The sequence below is a fragment of the Rhinolophus sinicus genome, chromosome 3 (genome assembly GCF_057876585.1).
Source record: "Rhinolophus sinicus isolate RSI-liver-muscle chromosome 3, RSI-T2T, whole genome shotgun sequence".
NCBI lineage: Eukaryota > Metazoa > Chordata > Mammalia > Chiroptera > Rhinolophidae > Rhinolophus > Rhinolophus sinicus.
In genome coordinates this window covers 292326-312837 of record NC_142503.1, presented here as the reverse complement: position 1 = coordinate 312837, position 20512 = coordinate 292326, and the positions used below count along the sequence as shown (strand labels likewise).

At 58.6% G+C, this 20512-nt stretch overlaps 1 protein-coding gene across 2 annotated transcripts in view; it reads left to right on the top strand.

Annotated features, from left to right (window-relative positions):
* Positions 1-395: 395 nt before the first annotated feature.
* SLC9A3 (solute carrier family 9 member A3) overlaps positions 396-20512 on the top strand; it is a 39533-nt gene continuing 19416 nt past the window's right edge. The window contains exon 1 of one of the 2 annotated variants that reach the window (XM_019744592.3): positions 396-770. In XM_019744592.3, the coding sequence (XP_019600151.2) occupies positions 554-770 (217 nt within the window). In that variant the 5' untranslated portion in view covers positions 396-553. The remainder of the gene's footprint in view (positions 771-20512) is intronic. The other variant, XM_019744591.3, reaches the window with a different exon arrangement.

Genomic DNA, 20512 nt, shown 5'->3' with positions numbered 1-20512 from the left:
GGAGAAGGAGCAGCTTGGGGCAAGAATGCCCACGACGGCCACAGGCAACTCGGGAGCTGAGGAAACGCCACCAAGGGGCGCCCGAGGCACCCCACCACCCCGACGCCACCGGGCGCTGCGTTCCGCCCCCAAGGGAGGCGTTCGCCCATCGCCCTGCGGCCGCGTGGACCTCCTGGCCTGCGCCCTGCAGCCCCAGGCTCCCGGACGCGTGCAGGCCGGTGGGGGAGGGCGACAGAGGGGACCGCGAGTGGGGGTGGGGAGGTTAGGTCAAGGGGCCGGTCAGGCCTGGGGTGGGCGTGCCGAGAGCGCGCAACGATGTCTGAGATCGCGAGTGCGCAGCGGGGGCGGGAAGGCCCCGCCCCGGGGCGGGAGGGGGCGCCAGATTAAAGGCCACCCCAGCGGGCGGGGACCAGGACAGCAGCCCGCACCCGCAGCGCTCTCGGCTCTGTGCCGCCGCCCGACAGGAGTCCTGCCGGCCGGCAAGTGCCGCCGCCGAGCGCAGCCAGACTCACAAGATATGAGCTTCCCGACACGGCGCTGAGCAGCGCCAGCGATGTCGCGGCGCGGGGCCCCGGGCCCCTATTTAGGGCTGCTGCTGGCGCTGCTGCTGGTGCTGGGCGAGCTGCCGCAGGTGCGGTGCTCTGAGGAGGAGCCCGGCGGCGCGCACGGCTCACACCAGGGCTTCCAGGTGGTCACCTTCAAATGGGACCACGTTCAGGACCCGTTCATCATCGCGCTCTGGATCCTCGTGGCCAGCTTGGCCAAGATCGGTAAGCGGCCCTGGGCTGGGAGGGTCGCGGGATCCCGGCCCCGCCACGACTTTCCCTCCACTAGCCCCGCTCCGCTGGGGTCTGCGGGACCCCGCCTGCGCCCCAAAGGACAGAGCTGGGCACCCGCCTTCGTCTGGGTCTGTGCCGGTTCCGCGGTCTTCCCTATGGAAGGGGTGCGTCCCGCGTCAGTTGCCGCGCGGTCGGGTCCGAGGGCACCTTGGCCAGTCCCCGGGAGTCGGCCCTTGTGTGAGGCAGGGCGAGGCTCGGGGACCGCGAGCCTGGTCGGGCCCGGAGCGGCCGTGCTGGTCGCCGAGAGTCACCGATCCGGCCTCGCGCTCTCGGGGCTCCGCGGGTCCCGCGTTGGGGGTTCCCGTCCGCCCATCCAGCCCTGCAGACGCCGCGCCTCTCCGCGCGGGGCTCCTGCGCCCGGTTTTCTGTCTGTCGGGCTCCTGGGGCTTCTTAATACCCTGCGAGAGGGAATGTCCTTGCCGTCAAGCCCGGGAGGGATATTTTGTTCCCAGTGCAGGAGAAAAAAAAACGGTGCCACTCAAAATTAAACCCAGGAAAATCCTATTTTTAGGAGCGATTTTTCCATTGAGAGTTTCTCTGTTTAAAGTCCCAACCTGTCAGATTGCTCTTCTCTTAACTTGCTCCAGTGAGCCAGCAAAGTGGGGTTGCTGGTAACTCCAGGCAAGGTGCTGGGAAGGTCAGCCTCCCTACGCGCTTACAGGACCAAAGTTCTGCGTGCTGGTCTTGGCAGAGGTGGCGGCCTGTGAGAGTATGTGGGGCCTGGGGGAAGGCTGCTGACAGCAAGGTCTGAGGACACACTGCTCCCCATGGAATAGCAGGTGGCAAGGGCGCGTCACCAAAGCAAAGAGGAGTGGGCCCCTCCTGGGGCCTTGGGGGGCAGTGACATCTGGGTTTTGGGGCGAGACCTTAGAGGACCTGGACCTGGGTTGGGGGTGCCGGGCAGAGGCGGTTTGCAGCTTGTTTTGCCTTTACTTCCTGCTTCTGCCCATGGTCTCCCGGGGGGCCCCCTCCATTCTGCTTTCTGTTTCTTATCTGTGGGTCCCTGTGCCTCCTCCCTCCTTGTTCCTGGCGTCGGTGCTGCTCCCGGCCCTGCCTGCCTGGCCCAGCGCTCACTTTGTCCCCCGCCCGGCTTTCTGGCGGGGTTGTGATGGAAAGAGAGCTGCGTGAGCACCAAGAGGGCTTTCGCGCTGTCTCTGCTGTTGCCTCTGCCAAGGGGTCACCAACGCTGGCCACATCCAACGTGCCATTTACTGGGCGGGTCCAGCCCCAGCCTGGGACTCTGGGCGCCCTGTCATGATGCTCACGCTGCTCGCCTAGGAACTGACCCGTTTCCGGGGCAGAGTGGGAGGTCCCTTCCTCTGCCACCTTCTCTTCTATGAACCCACTGTAAGGACGGTGGCACGTGGGAGGTTCAGCATGCCTACTGTGGAAAGCAAATGTGCACTTCCTGTCCGGCCCCAGGCACAGGCTTGCAGCCTAGCATCTGAGAGTCCAGTGACAGCCACCAGGGCACCAGCTGGTCAGCCTTGAGTGGCGGGGGGTGGGGCCCTGGGAGGGCGGAGCTGACACAGTTTGTTACTCACCCAGGAAGAGCCAAGGCCTTCAGGGGCTCCAAGCATGCAGGCTGCCCTCAGAGGGCCTTCTCCTGGGTGGGCCGCTGCCCCGCCAGCAGCTCCAGCTCCCAGGAGGGTGGGCCCAGAGCCCATTTAATAAGGGCCCCTTACCAGCACCATGTCCCATACGTTGTTGTGGTCCCACTCGAGGGGGCGGGAGCTGTCAGGATAGCAGGAGGGTCCCCGAGAGAAGACCCAGCAAGCTGACTGAGTCCCTGGGAAGCCCTCCGGCCCTGGGCCAGGCCTCGCCCTGACCCTGTCCATACAATCCTTTCGTATTTGGAGGCTCCCACTATGATGGCATCGGGGTCTCACCTGTGAACAGACAGAACTGATGAGACATCTTGGGGAGTAAGCCAGGACACTCCCATGGCCAGCCCTTGTCCCCTCCCTGTCCCTCCTGTTCCACTGGGATCCTGTTCCCTGGAATCCTCTGTACTGACCCTGCCCAGGTGCCCAGGGCCCTCCTCATGGCTCAGCATGGGCCTCCTGTGACCCCACCTCTCTGCCCTGCCCTCTGGAGCCCCCCCCCACCCCTTACTGTCTTGTCCTGTGCCTTTCCCCATCCACCTGGGGCCCTGCTCGGGGCCTGGGCCCGAGGCTTCCTCCAGGCCTCTCTCCCTGTTCTCCCACACCCAGCACCTCCAGGTCCTGGCCTGGTGCCGGGGTCCCTCTCCCCCAGCCCAGGGTTCTCTGAGATGGGGCTGACCACCAGGCGTCTGTGCCTGGACCCTGCCCCAGCTCTCCACTCCACAGGATCAAAACCAGCGCTCAGCAAACAAGCCGGACCCACCCACTCACACTCAGCCCCACAAACTGGAGTCCCAAGGAGTCCATCACCCGTCCCAGTGGTCCAGACTCAGTCCAGACCAGCCCCAGCTGAGCCCTCTGAGGCTCCCCCCACAATCCACTGTGCTCTGACCTGGTCTCTGCTGCATTAACCCAGCCCTCTGCGTGGGTCCCCACCTTCCCTGAGAGCTCTGCATTTACAGTCAGACCCTGACCCAGGGACCAAGCTCCTCCCATATGCCCCAGACCCCTCCCTTCACAGCTAACCCTGGTGCCCATCTTGCGAACGTCCAGGACCACCTGGCTGTGCCTGGAGGCTGTGTGGCACTGGGGCCGTCTGTGCACAGAGGAGGAACCCCGTGTGCCCCCGCCGACCCCACAGTCCAGGGTTCATACTTGTTAAGCGACTTGGCCCCTTTCATCATTTGAAATGGTCAGGGATCGTCCAGACGATTTCAGTCTCAAGTTACAGGGACACAAGAGCTGGGCTGCTACTGATTGCAAACATTTGTTGAGTGTCTCACAGATGGTTCTAAGTTCTTGGTCGCGTAGCCACCTAGTGCTGGAGAGGTCAGATTTCCTCAGCCATGTGGAACCTCATTGGGAAAATAAGGTGCAGGGGACCCTGAAACACACGTTTCAAGGTGGCTTCTCACCTCGGGCAGCTGGGCACAGAGAGGGCAGAGGACAGGGCCACAGCTCTGTCGAGGTGGCCAGGGGCCTGGGTCCCGCCACTGGAAGCTGCTGCCACATCATATCTTTGGAAGGTGAGAAGCAGGTGTGGCGGCTGTGCCACAGATGCCTGAGAGCCCGGATCTGCCAAGGGCTTGCTGCAAGCTCCCCATCTGTGTGCCCCAGGGGCTCTGGGAGTCCCCTGCCTGTTACTATATTTAGGAAATTCAGGGGAGAAGGGAGCTGTCCACAGCTCAGGGCCACGTGGAGACTGACATTGAGGACCTTATGCAGTGGGACAGTGTCTGCCCCTGGACGGGGGGGACCTGGGACATGTGCTCCCCGGGGGGGGTTCCCACCCCACGGTCACTTTGGGCCTTGTACCAGGCCAGGTTTTCTCCCCCCAGTAGTGTTCTATCTCCTCAGGCCTCCCCTGGGGGCTGGAGGGCTGGCCCGATGCCACATAGAGATGGTGAGACGGTGGACATCACTAAGTTTGGCCCCACCTGGGGGAGGTCCAGGCAGCTTCTGGAGACAGAGCCCAGGAGGTGGCAGGGTGACCGGGGAAGGTGCTCCTGGAGGAAGAAGGAGGCTGGGGTGTTGGGAGGCCAGAGGGGAGGCCACAGCAGCCTGAGCACAGACCCAGGAGAACGCTAATGTCCACCCAGGAGGGAGGGTGGTGGCACTCGCTCAGAATGTCACCCCGGCCACCTGACAGAGAATGAACAGGCGAAGCACCAGTGGGGAAGCTGGGCTGGGGGGAGTTCTAGGTCAGCTGGGTCCATTTGTTACCAAGCACTAGGCCGGGAACACTTCAGAGGACAGACAGCTCAGGTGTCCAGCTGATGTCCCTGTGTGCCCTGGGGGGAGAGGTGGCACCCAGTCGGTTCAGTGAGGAGGCTGCCGAGGGGGTTGAGACCCTGCCACTGGGGAGCGCTGGGCCACATGCACAGCCTGGACCGGATGGGCTGGAGTTGGCAGGGCAGCGGGCGGCTTCCACATGGGTGACCCCGCAAGACGTCCTGTTTGGGAACACACTCTGGAAATAGGGCTCCCTGCACTGAAGGGTGGGGTGAGGACACCCTGACTTTGGCCCAATCCCCGAGAAGTGGTGGCTTCACTTTCTGAGCTGGAAGGGCTGAGAGTCTCTGTGCACCAAGTCTGCCCTCCCTCCAGAAGGGGGACAGTCCTCAGCAAAAACTCTGGAGGAAGCCAGGGGCAGACAGTCCACTGGGATTGGAAGCACGGAGGCTCAGGTGGGTGTCGGGTGGTCTCTCTGCCTCCAGCAGCAGTGTGTTCTCCGAGACACTTGTGCCCCCACCGCATGCCCAACGTCCCTAGGGTCTTTGGGGTGTTCCCTGCTGAGGCACCACCTCCCTCTTAACCAGGAAGAGCCTGGTCTGGCTGGCACTGGCCGCTGTGAGGACAGTGGGGGCTCAGGGTCAGCTGTGCGATGGCCAAGAGCCCTTACCTGCTCTGCGCCCCAGGAAGCTGCAGACTGGCGGCGCTGGACGTGGCTTTTCCCAGCCCTGCAGGCTCACAGCCTTGGGGCCATGCTCTCCTCCGTCCAATATGTTTGAAGGTGCCTGTCAACCCAGACTCTGATCCATCGCCAGGCCCCATGTCCAGCACCCCAAGTCCTCACTTCCAAAGCCATCTCACAGGGACTCTTCACTCAGCCAGACACCAGCCCTTGTGAGAGAAGAGAGAACAGTGGACCCTGGGGTACTCAGCCACCCCTGTATTATCTTGCCAAGGCACTCAGGCCACTGGCTTCTGCCCGGACCCCTGCCTAACGGTGGGTCTCCCCAAGGCGCAGCCGTCGGGCCCTGGGTGTCTGCCCTGAGCCATGTTGCAGGCCGTGGGGGAAGCCAGAGTGTGGTTACCTCCTGGGCTAGGTGCACCAGCTCTGGCTTCAGACGGGGAGCCCCTGCTGTGCCCCCGATCCGTGCCCCACGCTCTCCGATGGGATCCTGGGCGTCCTCCACTTCTGCTGTCCTCCCGCACCCACGGAGTCACCTCAGTCCCCGTGAGGGGATGTGAGAGGATGGCGTCGAAGGGCAGGGTGACCAGCCAGAGCTCCCAGTGGATGGTCTTCCCAACTTCCAAAGAGTAGACCAGCCAGTGGGTACTAGTCGCCCCGTCCTAACAGGACAGATGCAGGCAGTGGGCCTGCAGTGAGGACCCGCCATCCAAGGCCGGATCCAGGACTCTCCCAAGAGCGTGTGTGGCAGGGAGGGTTCCATGCTGCAGGTGTAAAGTCTGCTCTCCCAGGAACTGCTCCTGGGAGAATCCGCCTCCAGCTGTAAAACAATCCGTGGGCATTTGGAACTGAAGCACTGGGTTGGAATATCCAGAGGCAGGGAGCGAAGGTCAGAAGCGACAGCACCCAGTGCTTCCTGGGGTGCATAAGGGACTCCCCAGAAGCCTTCCACCTGGGCCAGCTTCCTGTAGGAGAGTCCAGGACGAACCTCCACCTGTTCCCGGCACCCCAGCCCTGAGTAGAGTCTGGACCCCGTCAGCCTGTGCGGGCAGCCTGCTGGCTCTGAACGCAGGAGTGCGCTGACCTGTCTCCCAGCTCTAGTCTACACTTCATCAGCCTCACACCGTGTTTCTTCACAGACATGTCAGCTCTGCCCCACACCCAGCTCCCAGTGGGCAAAGGGGGCTTTCCCGGCCCCACGTGCTCCCCAGGTGTGCTTACAGGTGGGGTCTCCCGGTGCCAGGCTGAGTCCCTTTCAGCCGCGAGTTGACCTGAAGCGGCAGTTGTGCTCAGTGTGCTGGCCAAGGCTGGCCAAGGTCAGGGCCAGCCCTCTCAGGCTCCTGTGCCCTCCCTCCCCTAGCAGGTGCTCGGAGCGTCTCTCAGAGAAGGCACCGCTCCGGCTGTGCCCTGTGGGGCTGCACCGGGCTCGGAGTCTGGCAGTTGGCATCTCAGGCCCCAGGCCTTGGGGTGCAGGTTGTTGGGTGCTGGATCTAAGCAGAGCCCACTTCCCCACCCTCTGCACTGCAGCCCAGAGTGGGTGGCTTCCTGCCTCAGCCGTGCTGGGCACAGCAGGGTCCCTGTCCCCTGCACTGGTCAAGCTGCCAGGCGGCCAGGTGCTCTCCTGGCCTGAGGGTCAGGGCAGTCCCAGGTCTGCTTATCTGGGGATGGTGTCTGTCCCCACCCATGCCTGCACCTTTGCTCACATCTTCCCTGCCTTCTGACCTCACGCACGTATCTGCAGACTCTCTCTATCTCTTCATACCTTTATTTTCCATCTCCTCCCGTCTGCTCAGGCCTGGGGAGACAGCAGTGCTGCGTGAACCCAAATGCCTGCACTGCCCATCACACTCGGGGATGGGGAGCCTCCCAGCCACCCCCTGAGGCCCTGCTGTGCAGGGCTTCCCCTGGCTCAAGCTGAGCCCAGACCACACACACACACACACACACACCACACACACACCACACACACACCAGTCAAGCAGGTCACCAGGGTGCTGAGCCCCACCTGCCTGGGATTCCTGCTGCCCCTCCTCTTCTGAGAAACCTGCAGCCCCCGAACCCCAGTTCCTGAGGATGTCTCCTCGACTAGGTCAGGCTGCAGAGGCAGGGACTGTGTGTGTCCCTGCTGTGTCCCCAGAGCCCGAGCCCCCGCCCCTCTGGCCGTGCTCACCTGGCGTGATAGGTGATGGTGACCGCCTGGGAGCTTCCTGCAAACCCTTGATGCTGGCCTAGGAGAAGCTCCCAGGCTTCTCGGCTGCATTCTTTCCCCAAATTGCCACATAGCCTCCTGTGAGCTGAGGGCACGCCCGATGACAAGTGCTGCCAGCGTCAGCTCAGAGGCTGTGGGCGTGTGGGGCTCTGGGTGGGGAGCAGCAGTGCCCCACAGAGCTGCCTGGGTGGGCCGGGGCGCACCAGCTCGCCTGAGCTAGTCTAGAGCCGCATCCACTGCAAGCCGAAGACTTCCTTCTGCCCTGTTCACCCCTGTTGGCCTTCCGGAATAAGTCTGCCAGGGCCCGACACGCACGCCTCCATGCACCCTCCTGGGACGCAGCCTGGAGCTGGTGTCCCAGGCGGGTCGATAACCCCAGCACAGCAACCACTCTTCTGGGCTTGAATGGTTTCATTTACCAGTGCAGTCGAAAGACTCAATTTTTTAGCAGCCACAGCTCTGGCACTGTCACCTGTGCGATACTCATTTAACAAACGTTAGTGCCACCGCCTGTCTGGCACTGCTGGAGGCCACAGAGCAGACCCAGACCACCCCAGAGGGTGGCATTCCTGTGAGAGGACAGACAGACATGATCCTGGCCACGGGACAATGGCATTAAGTGTGACAGTGAACAAATGACGGGAGGAGGGAGGCCTGTGCCTGAGGGGAAGCGCATTTTCCAGGGCGCAACAGCCAGTGCCAAGGCACAGAGATGGTGTGTGAGGAACAGCTGGTGGAACCAGCCTGGGGAGAGGAGGGAGGTGAGGTCACGAGGCTTCTGAGCTGACGCACACTGACCCCACTGGGACAGACAAGACCCCAGGGAGGGCCAAGGACCACTCAGACCCATCACCCCGTCAGCTGGGCCGCCGGCTGATTTGGAATGTTGGCAAGAAGCCCCTGAGTTTGTGAGACTTCAGATAAACGCGTTGGAAAGCCCGTGTGTGCATGCCTCCCTCAGCCTCTGAAGGCCCCGCCAGGCATCCCAGGAGGGCATGGGGCTGTCAGGTGGGGTGGAGGCACGGCGCCCGGCTCTGTCGGACCTGCCTGCACACAGGGGTGACACCTACACATGCTGACTGCCGCCCCAGCCAGCGCTGCGGGTCCCCACAACGACCCCTGGGCCGTGCCTGGCTGGGTGTGTGCCGCCGTGACCAGGCTGCAGGTCAAGCTCAGTCTTCCCAGAGAGCGGTGAGAGCCCATGGTTACTGGGTGAGGGCCCGATGGTGGCCAGCCTCCCCTCTGGGGGCCGTCAAAATGGGCCTCAGAGAAAGGGAGGAGGCCAGGCTGAGCGAGACGGAGAGCAGGCAGAATGTGCAGGCCCCATGCACAGTTGGGCCCCTACCACGGAGACTGGAGGCCTGGTGGGGGAGGGGGGAGCCCGGTTGTCTCCCTGGCACTTTGCTTCAGGCACAGACGTGGTCCTGCAGGCAGCCCAGTACCTGCTCCAGGAAGGTGTCCTGTGAGCTGCCCTAGCCCGACCTCCAGCTGCAGGGGCACAGGCAGACCAGCTCCCTTTGGGGCCCAGCCGGTGCTCAGGGAGGAGCAAGGCTGTGGGGAAGGGCCAGTCTCTCCCTCTTCCCTTCCAGGAGTTCACCACCTGCCGAGCTGTCATGCCAAAGTCCGAGCTGAGTTCAGCTGAAAGGGTTCTTGCAAGGGCAGGATGGGAACTATTTCTAACAGCTTTGGGGACTGTGCAAGGGTGGACACCACACGCTCATGGTGGCTGTTTCTTTTTGGATTTAGCAAGCCCTAGATTTGGGGTATAGTGAGCACGGGGCTGGCGTCTACCCCACACTTTCCCTTAGAAGCTGGCCCCCATGTGCTAGCCGCTCAGCACAGTTCAGCCCCCTCCCCTGCTCGGTCACGAGATGTGGACCTGAATGGGGCAGCGCCACCGGGCAGCACCACCGGGCAGCGCCACCAGGAGGCCCGGCGTGTGCATTGCCCTGTGCATGTCCGCGTGCGGCTGTGTGTGTGCTCACACGTGCATGTGTGAGCTGGTTCCCGTGGGCTTGAGGGTTTCAGCCTATGGCACTAAGACCTACTCCCCATGTGGCCATGGGTGCTGGGCCTGGGTTTCAATCCTGGCTCTGTCACTCAAACCCTCATCTACCTCTATGAGGAGTCAGTGAAGAATGGGTGCTATACAGGCCAGGACAGACCTTGGCAGGCGCCGGGTGATATCCACTTACCTATTGAGTTATTGTCACCCCCACACATGTCTGACGGGGTGTTGAACCCTGAACACAGGTCACCAGGGAGGCTCCCTGGCCTGACCCCAATGGGAAAAGCTGGGCTCCCAGGGGAGTGCGCTGGGAAGGGCGTGATGTGAGGGAAGGGGCTGAAGCCGTCCCTTGGAGGCTTGGTTCACTGAGAGGGTGTCATGGGGTCACAGAGGCCTTTCCAGCTTGAGAAGCCACCAGACAGCCCTAGGGCAGGACCCCAGAGAAGGCCTCGGAACAGGCATGCCTGACGCCAGTGTGCCCCACGGGCCTCAGCCTCCTGCTACTTCCCAAAGGCCAACCCGACACCAGAATCCCTGAAGGCAGCTGCTGTCGTCTTTGTGCAGTGACAGCAGTAGCTCAGAAACTGAGGAGAAGATGCCGGAGAGTCACATCCAAGAAGCAAAACCACATGTGGGACAGCTGCCCCTTTCCGTCCTGAGCAGCAAAACTTTTATTCTGCTTCTTCAGCCGAGAACTGCTCACCGTCCCCAGCCTGCAACTTCATGGAGCGCGAGGACCCTCCAGGGCACCCCACACCCTGGACCCGGCCTGGTCTGTCACTACCTCTGAGAGGACTCATGGTGGCCTTGTCCAAGGGCAGGCTGCTGTCCCCTCTGAGCCTCCACAGCGGGGACGTGGCCAGCAGCCATATCTCTCTCAGGTGTGGCTGTGAGGGTGACCCAAGCAGGGGAGTGAATGCACAGAAGGTGAAAAGTACCCGGTGCAGTTTCTAGGAACATTGTAATTACCCTGCACAGTGTCAGCACATAACAAGAGATCAACAAACAATAATCGAATAAAACACAAAAATGCCACGACAGTCACATAATAGCTACAGACACCCACATCCAAGGTGGCCCTCATGGCACCCTGCAGGGGCCAGTGTCCTTTGATGCTGGGTTACGAGGGGACACAGCAGTCCTGCCCCCCACACACCTGCCACCTGCAGCCTCCTGCTCTTGGGTGGGAATGATTTTGTGGCCTCATCCTGGTGGGTTCGAGCTCCTGCACACTGAGTAGGCAGCTGCAGCGTACTTCACGGAGCTGGCCAGGCTTCTGAGGGATGGCCCTGGGGCGGGTCTGGCCTCACACCTCACTACGGCTTTTCCTTTCCTTCTCCCTGGTACAGCGGTGCTGGGCTTGGCTGGTGACCTCCGGTGCAGTGTGGCGAGGATTTGGGGGTGGGGAGGGGCATTGTGACTGCCATTTAAAAATATCATTAGTGAACAGAGCAGGGTCAGGGGTCAGGTAGTGGGACGAGCCTCTGGACACTGCCAGTGTGTGCAAGTGTTGGCCGGTCCAAGCACTGCCCCCTCCCTGAACCCCCCCCACCCCACCCGCCCAGCTTACCTTTCTGGAGATAAACTGGAAAAGGAAGGCAGTGTTAAGTTTCTAAGAAGGCCCCAAGGTTGTCAAAATCCTTTACTCATTAACTCAGTAATGCTGAGAACATTCTGATGGCTGAGGTGCCCTCAGTTCGGGTCAGCTGAGCCTTGCCCCACGCCCTGCATTTTGGGGCCTTGGGGCCTGAGAGGAGGAGTGTGTCTGGCCGAGCTCTGCCTCTGGCTTACCGGGTGCCCCCCCATGGGAGGCCCTGGCAGGTGTAGGATGGGCACACGTGGCCGGCCGACGAGGGACAGGACAAGCTCTTTTCTCCAGATCAGAGAAGCCACTCCAAACTCCTGACCACCGACCTGGTGTCGGGAAGGCCCACCCCCCACCCCCAGCTGGTGCTCTAAGCTCCTCTTCCCAACCCTTCGTGGTGCCCTCCAAGTGGCGCAGGGGTAGGGCGATCAGGGGATTGCTCTCTGCACTCCCCCTCCCCTGGGACCTCACCGGACTGCCCTGTGAGGGCAACCCCCGTGGGCTTTCCTTCTCTAATGCTGGTCTCACGATCTGAAGATCAGTTTTAGTGCTGATGAGCTGAATGTGAGTGAGAAAGTCTACTGCCAAAGAGCAGAACGCCTGCCCGAGCCAGTGCTGGCATGTTGATAAGTGTGTCCTGTGTCATCTGTAATCCTGACCTGTGGTCGTGGCCTGTGGCCAGCGCAGAACCAAGCGGAATCTGTCAGATAGACCTGACATGGCAGGCATGCCTGCTCCCAGGAGAGGAGCAGGAAGGAGGTCAACTGGCCTGACCCACGCCTGTGGTGGCCACCATCGGGGAGAGGCTGTCAGGACACGCAGCCCTGCAGTTGTGCTGCGTGGGGCCATCGCACCAGCCCAGCTGCCTGCAGGAGCCCGCAGGACTAGCCTAAATCCATGCTGCTGGGCCCCAATGCCTGACTCTGGGACATTAAACAGGACACTCACCCCTGGAAGAAGGTTCTCCTGTGTCATAATGTGCCCCTTGGGTCGGCACCCCGATCCCGCATCAGGGGGAGCAGGGGAGGGTCCAGGTTCCTTGGGCAGCCTGGCTCTGCGCCCACCCTCCTGCCACTTGGGTAGCCCATGCCTGTGCGTGCCGTGGTGGGGCGTGTCCGTGCCGTGGTGGGGCGTGTGCGTGTCGTGGTGAAGGAGTGTGGGTAAGCGATCCCTCCTTCCTGTTGCGTGGCCAAAAGCTAAAACTAAAGGAATTAAATGAGAACTACCTCCTTCTGCGTTTTTGGGGCCTGAGGAAAAGGCACTCAATAGACCTTCCTTGCAAGAACCTGGTTTCCGTCTTCAACTATCATCTTACGATGAGGAAACCAAGTCTCAGAGGGATAAAATACTCCTGGTTTATAAGTGGCAAGACCGGTCCCGCTTAAGAAAGCCGTGTGATGTGCAGAAACATGACTCTGACCCCCTGCACCTGCTGCTCCGTGGGGGCCACTGCAGAGGAGGCTGGGGGGCAGTTCCCAGCTGGGCCACTCAGCAGGGCCTGCCCTCGCCCCTTAGCCTCCTGCATTTGGGGCAAACAGTGGTTCCTGGGAGCACAAAAGCTGCCCCCATGAGGGCACCTCGGTTCAGCGTTTGCCTCCAGAGGCGGTTGCATACGTTGGTGGAGTTTTCTCAAAACCCGGTGCCATGCAGGGCCCGGGGTCGGCAGCGTCTCATGGTCCTCGCGCACTGGGGAGCACTTGTCCTCTGGCTGCACTGTGTCAGTATCACAAATCAATCGTGCCATCGCTTCCTGCTGCTCTGTGGCCTGTGATAAAGTCCTGGCCTCAGGGGACGGTGCTCGGAGCACCCTGATAGTGGTGACCATGACACGGTGGTCACGTAAGCGGGCACAGGCTCACTTACAGCACCTTGGGATGTCACCCATGCATAGTGTCTGCAGAAAAGATGTCCTCAGAGGAAGAGGCCTTGCTGGACTTTCTCAGGTGAAGGTGTAAAGGTCAGTGAGATCTAAACTCGCTTCCCTTCAGGGCATCTATTTGCAAAATCCTTGTAGACTTTTCGGTGTCCCTTGTGTCTCCCAGCTCCACTCCAAAGTGAAGTGTTTGCATCTTTGCTTCATTGGGTCTCACAATGAATTTCATCTGTGCAGTCCGTCTCCAAACCTCCAGCCACCACAACTCCAGTCGAGGACATTTCTGTCCTCTCACGACAGGCTTCCCCTGATGCAATTAACCTTTTATGTTCTTATAACTGTGAACAATAACGCCCTGTGGTTTGTCCAGCCCCGGGGGCCTCAGCTTCCTCACTGTGGGACAGCGTTGCCCATCCTTGCCCTTCCACGGTGTTTTCGCCATCTCACATGGGGGAAGGGCGTTCACGTGGTGGTGTCCGGGATCTGCCTGACTCTGATGTGACACCCTCACTTCCACCTGCCTTCTCTGCTTTTGCCGGTGTGCCTGTCACTCTGGGGCTCAATGAGTCATTGGGCGAATAAGGTCCCAGTGACCCGATCCCCAGCTGCCTACCGCCGTCCTGCCCTGTGTGTCATTAAAACTGTGGCATGGGCTCTGCCCTCCCTCTCCTGAGGTCTTAGGTGGACCCCGGCCCCAATCCGGCTCGCCCCAACTCCGTGTGCCATGTTTAGGCCTCTTTCCCACCCAAACTTACCTGCCCTGGACCCTCCGCTTCTCTCACACCTGTTCCAGCTTCACTTGAAGATAGATCAGTAGAAATCCTCCAATCTGAAGCACTTCCCCAGTCTGTACTTAAGTCACTCACTAAATTGGGCCGTTATTTCTTCAGACTTTTTTCTTCCTCATCCTGTCTCTCCTCTCCTCCTGGGACTCCAGTTACTCACAGATGAACTTTTGGATATTGTCCCTCAGGCCAGTGAGGTCCTTCAGTGTGTAACTTTCCTTCCCCTCATTCGGTTGGAATCATTTTTAGCTGCTGGTCTTCAAGTTCACCATCTCTTCTCTCCTCTCTGTCTGCTGTTAAGCCCATCGCTTGGATTTTTCTTTCAGATATTGAATTCTTCATTTCTAGAACTTCCATTTGGTTCTTTGAGACATCATCTATCTCAGCGGTCAGCTGCCTACAACCCATGGGTTGGTCACCCATTTTTGTAAATGAAGTTTTATTGGAACACAGCCCTGACCATGTGTTATGTATGTTATGGCTGTTTTCATGCTAAATGGCAGAACTGAGTCGTTGCAAAGCAGACTGTGTGGCCCACAGGCCTGAATGATCTACTGCTTAGTGCTCTTTTTCTCTTTTTCCCCATCTCCACCCCCCTGTTTGCGGCCATCAGCTTGTTCTCTGTATCGATAGGTCTGCTTCTGTCTTATTTTGTTTATTCACTTTTTTGTTTCTTTTAGGATTCCACAATATAAGTGAGATCGCATAGTATTTGTATTTCTCTGTCTGACTTACTTCGCTTGGCACAATACCCTCTAGGTCCATTCAGGTTGTTGCAAACGGGAGGCTTTCATCCTTTTTTATGGCTGAGCACCGTCCCGCTGTATAAATGCACCCTCTCCTCTTTATCCATCATCTGTCGATGGGCACCCAGGCTGCCTCCACGTCTGGGCCACTGTAAACAACGCTGCAATGAGCATCGGGGTGCATGTGTCTCTTCAAATTAGCGTTTTGGTTTTCTTTAGATAAATATGCAGAAGTGGGATTGCTGGGTCATAAGGTAGTTCTATTTTTAATTTTTTTGAGGAACCTCCATACTGTTTTCCATAGTGGCTGCCCCAGTCTGCAATCCTGAGGGTTCCCTTTTCTCTATATCCTTGCCAGCACTTGTTGTTTGTTGGTTTATTGATGATGGTCATTCTGACAGGAGTGAAATGGTATCTCAGTGTTTTGTTTTGTTTCTTTTTTGAATTTCTTTGATGGAGCATCTTTTCATATATCTATTGGCCACCTGTATGTCCTCGTTGGACAAGTGTCTTTCATGTCCTGTGCCCATTTATGAAATGGATTGTTTGTTTTTTTAGTGTTGAGTTGTATGAGTTCTTTATAAATTTTGGGTATTAACCCCTTATCAGATGTATCATTGGTGAATACCTTCTCCCATTCAGTAGGATCCCTTTTTGTCTTGTTGTGCAGAAACTCTTTAGTTTGATGAAGTCCCATTTGCTTGTTTTTTATTTTGTTTCCTTTGCCTGAGGAGACATATCCAAAAACGTATTGTTAAAAGTGGTGTCAACGAGTTTACTACCTACATTTTCTTCTAGGAGTTTTATGGTTTCAGGTCTTAGATTTCAATCCTGGTTTAGTGATGAACTCCTTTAGCTTTTTCTTGTCTGGGAACACCTTCTGCAAAAATATTTACAGGAGATGGTGTGACAGATAAAGGTAAGTGACAATGAGGGTACAGAAATAATTCAAAGTAGTAAATCCGTGATTCAAATGTATTCTTCAAAGAAGAAAGTCCTGGGAGGGACCTCGGCACCGCCGTTCAGTGTAGCCCAGCGAACTGTGTGAACTTGTTGTGATCAGGGGAAGCAGGGTTTCACCGTGCAGACCGAAGGCTGTGGCCAGCCGGCCGAGAGGCCCAGCCTTTCTCTGTCCTCACGTCTGTCACTCACGACGGCTCAGAATTGCAGAATTTGCTGCTTCTAGGAGCCCACTAACAATTTTCCTTTTTCAATTAAAAAATCTGCAAAGTTTGCTTGAGTTTTGTAAACATGCGGTGTTGAAAACATTCTGTGGTTTGTGAGCAGAAGGGCCAGCTCTCCAGGCCCACTCAGGACATGGGGCTCCCTGCACCGCCCTCCCCAGGACAGGACAGGCCTCCACTGCTCTGTGTGCCTGCAGCCTGGGAGCATGCATCTGAAACACCCTTGCAGGTGGGAGGTGTGGGCTCTGTTAGATAATATGTGCGGCACCATAAATGTCATTGTCCCCTGCCCTGGGCTCCGCGTTGGCACATTTACTGTGATTCCTCGCAGGTGCTGAGGGAGCTCAGCTGGTATGTGCTGGTCGGGGAGGGCAGGCTGCTGGGGAGGGCCACACGGCGCCCGTCCCTGTCCTGGAAGAGTGCTGAGGGGACCCCAAGCCTTGTCTGTGGACAATGCTGGACAGTTAGTGCTGAGGACCAACGTGCACATGTGTGTGCCTGTATCTGCGTCTCTGTGTCTTTCTCTGTGTGTCCGTGTGAGTGCCTGTGTCTGCATACGTGTGGGTGCCTGCGTGTACCTGAGTGTGTGACGTTTCAGGTCTGACCCTGACCTGCTCATCCTCCTGAGCTTCCTTCCGGTCACTTCTCTGGGGGATCTCTCCGTGCGCTCTGGTTACCGAGTCCTCAGGGTTCGTTGACCGTGGCTCGCACACGTTAAAGTAAAACCAGAGGATTTACTGTACTATTGCATTTGCGTGGACTCAGCTGAATATTGTGGACAGATCCTTGGAGGCAGCAACCACGCAGGGCCTGACCCTGGGTCCTGGCCCAGCTGCATGCCAAGGGGCATGAAACAGTCAGCGATGACCTTCCCGAGCCCCCAGTACCCGCTTTGTCGGGGGCCCTGGTCCAGAAATGGCTGGCTGGCCGCTGGTGCCTCTTGACCTCAAACATCGGTCAGAGGGTTTGTAATTAGAACTAAACGCGTGTGTCCCTGTCGTTACCACCCTGTGGCCATGGCATTTGCACTTAATTAGCTGCAACTCTCCGGCCTCAGCAATCAGTTACCTGTGGGCTTGGAAGTCACTTTGTTAACATCCCTGTCTGGAGGGACCTGCCAACCAGGGGCTGTGACTGGCTGGGGCTCCCCAGCTGCCCGGTGGCCTCGTGTCCTTGGCACACTGATTTTGTCCTGAACAGACTCCTGTGCGGCCTCCCAGTTACTATCACTTGACGCTGTCGGGCCTGCAGGTGTGTCGGTGTTTGTCCAGTCGGAGTTTATGCCACTGCAGCAGCACGAGCGGGGAGCCCGTGTCGCCCTGCGAAGCTTTGTCTTAGCTCTGGTTTGGGCGCGGCTGCCAGTGTCAGCAGCAGCTCACGCACATGGGAGCCGGTCTGCCCGTGACACACGATGAGGTGCACAAGCATGGCAGCACTGCCCTTCCCCCGGGAAGGCTCTGGCTTTTCCCCAGCACACACGGGGGTTTTGATGCACAAGATTGCACCAAACGCTTGCTTCCCCGTCGCAGGTACCCTTGTGGTGCGCGGCCCTGGGATGGGCCACGTGTGGACCCCAGGGCTGTGGGTCCTGAGGAGGTGGCCAGGTGACTGCCCACACGTGCCTCCTGGGCCCTCGTCTCTGTGGAGACAAGGCTGGAAGGGAACTCAGGGTCTCCCCAGTGCCCTTGGCGTGCTGCTGGCCAAGCCCCCCTGAGCACGTGGTCCCTACAGTGTGGATCGAGGTGCTGGGCTCTCTGGTGACAGAGACAGTGTTATGCTTTGGTGGGAGTAGGGTCGCATCCTGGAGCTCCTCCCCCTGGGGCTCTGTTTCCCGCCCCCACCACCCTGGCACCCTCCTTGCATGCAGCCCCAGAAAACCAAGCTGCCAGTGGCAGCGGTGACCCACCCTTCAACTGGGGGTTGCTGCAGAAGGACCGGGCTGTGTCCTCCCGCCCCTCTGCACGGGCCCGGCCATGTGAGCGGTTCTTACCGTCGCCACCACCCTTTTGTCTCAGTAAATTTTCACAATAACCCTGAGATGTGAGAACTGTCACCCTGTCCTAGTAAAGTGCAGACTGTGGCAGGAAGGGCGTGTGTGGCCGACAGTGACGTGGGCCCTGACCGACAGCCAAGTCCCTGCCTGTGCCACGGACCAAGCCACGGTGGCCAGGCCAGCTCCGGCCAGAGAGCCTCACTGCCAGAAGCAGGAGTGGACACCGCAGGACACTGTGGGCTGGAACTTGGCTTACCAGCTTCTAAAATGCCCATTATGTGCTTAATTGCTAAACCACTAGCAAACTGCCACTTTTAATCCATCGAGTCTTCAGTTTAATGAGCTCATTACAATGCAGCCTGCTGTCTGAAGGGAGCTCATGGGAGATGGGGAGCCCCGACTGGTCCCAGGCTGGTGGGATGCGCTCGTGAAGAAATCCCACCAGCCAGAGGACTCCTAGTTCTGGGTGAAAATGGAGAACCTGGACAATCTCAGACTGCTGCCCCCCACTCATCCCCAAGCCAGAAAGGGCTGTAACCAGAGGCCGACCGTGAAGTGGACGAAGAACAGAAGTTGGAGGCTGACAACCCCCCCAATATTGGGGAAAAGAAAGGAACTCAGTGCTGAGACGTGTCCTTGCTCCAAGGGCGTTCTGGCAACTCTCCTCACGCCCAGACAGAAGAAACTAGCCAAGTGACCCGCACAGGTGAGGCAAGTGAAAAGCTGCTGGTCTGCCCTTCCTCTTCCTCACGCCACTCAGAGCCCAAGCGTGACCGGCAGTGTCTGTGTGGTCCCAGGACATGACCCTGCGACATAGGCGCCAGGCTGATGTCGGTCCGCAAATGTGAGAAGGTGAAACCCAGTGTGGAGACAGAGTCCCAGAGAGCAGTTTCCAGGCTCTCAGCCTCACGTGGAAAGGTGCTGGCTCGGGTAGTATTTGGCCATCAGCTGTGACTAGTTGGCCATTGACCACTGCTATAACTGCTGTGGCTGCCCTAGCAAGCACGGATTGTCGCTAGCTAGTGGGTTGGTTGGCAGAGAAGCGGATGGCGGATTGCGGATTGTGTGGAGCCTACTTCCTGTGTCTCTTCCGGCCTCCAGTGAGACTGGGGTGCAGGAAGACCCCTCAGGGGAACTGGCATATGTTTGCTTTTGTGTCTCAACCAGCCACCAGCGAGACTATAGTGCTATGACTCCCCTATCTATGGCTCCGTTGTTGTTCCTTTTTGGCCTCACCATCTCCTGGCTTTCTTGTGCAGGGAGCGGGAGCTGAGTCCCTGCATGACACCCAGTTACTCCAGGGAAGAGTGAAGGGGTCCCCGTGAGGATGTGGGAGGCGCATGCCCAGCCTGGGTACAGCGGGTCGGCCATGGACATTCGGGGTCGAGGGGAGGCTTTTCCTCTGGGGTTGGGCAGGTCCTTCAGTTTCACAAGTAGTTGAAAATATTTTCTTTGTTAAATTCAAGTAAACTTAAATTGAATATTAAACATTTAGTAGGAAACAGAGGACTAGGAATGGCTTTTTAAAGCATAACACAAAACTCAGAAGACGTCAAACAAAAGACCAACACAGTTACCCAAAGAGATGTCTGCTCACAGCAAAACAACCTAAACCCTGTGAACAGACAGGTGGCCATGCTTTGACAGTGAAAATATGCCTGGGCCAGTATATGGAGAGCGACGTGATGACAAGAAAGGGCTTGAGGACCCATGAAGCTGTGAGCAGACGCTGCAAAAAAACAGTTTGCAGAAGAGCAAAGACTATTTTCCAAATGTGAAGAGGAACTCAGATAAACCCCCCAGGGACTCCATTTCTCACCTGCCTGGTCTGCAGTCGGCCTGTCTCTCATCCACCCATTTCCCAAATTAATAAGGTTTTATAGTAACCAGCTACCATACAGGAATGCAGCAAACGCTTAGCCGAGGGTGCCAGCAAGGACTTCCAGGTCCCCAAGTGCCAGGTTTGTGGTTTTTTCAAAGATGAGCCTTGCAACCCTCCACACTCCCCGCTGGCCCTGCAGTTGTCAGAGGGAAATTCCCGACTGATTCGTGGTGAATCTCCAACTGGGGGGAGATGGTGGCTAAATGCTGTTGTGAGCTTGTGACCTGAGCCAGTTCTGGGGATCCCCTCTGCCTGTTCAACCAGGGGGCCTTCTAGAGTTCAAAGGTCACTCAATTCCCCCCAAGCCCGGCCCTGGGCCCAGTGACCTGCGGTGCTGTGTCTTTTGGTCACTGGATTTCATCTTCCAAGAGGCCAACAGGCCAGTGGGCAGCAAGGATTGCCAGCCCCCGGGGGCCCTGGGAGCATTGCTGGCGTGGCACCGTCATGGGGCCCTTACAAGGCAAGAAGGGCAGGTGGGGGCAGAGGGTTGCCACAAGCAGAGTGCCTTCTGGAGCCCAGCAGGAAGTGCAGAACAACAGAAAACACATGTAGAAAAACGTGGCTTCATGAACCTCCAGTGTAGCTCCCAGCATGGCTGGCTTGGGGCTCCTGGGAATTCGTGGTGGCAGGAGAGGCACCTGCATCAATGGCCCGGCCAAGGACAGAGATGTCGGCCGGGATGGAGTGAGCCAGCCACAGAGCCGGCCCTGGCGGGGCCACCGCCTTTCTAACCCAAGCCCATCAGGGAACCAGAAAACCATGGACTCGGCCCACTTGACATTAATGAGCCATCAGGGAGGCTCTGGGTGGACACCTGCCCAATCTTTTCCAGACTGCATGACGGAGGGGCTTCCGAGCCGCTAGAATGCAGATTTCTGGGCTGGCCCAGG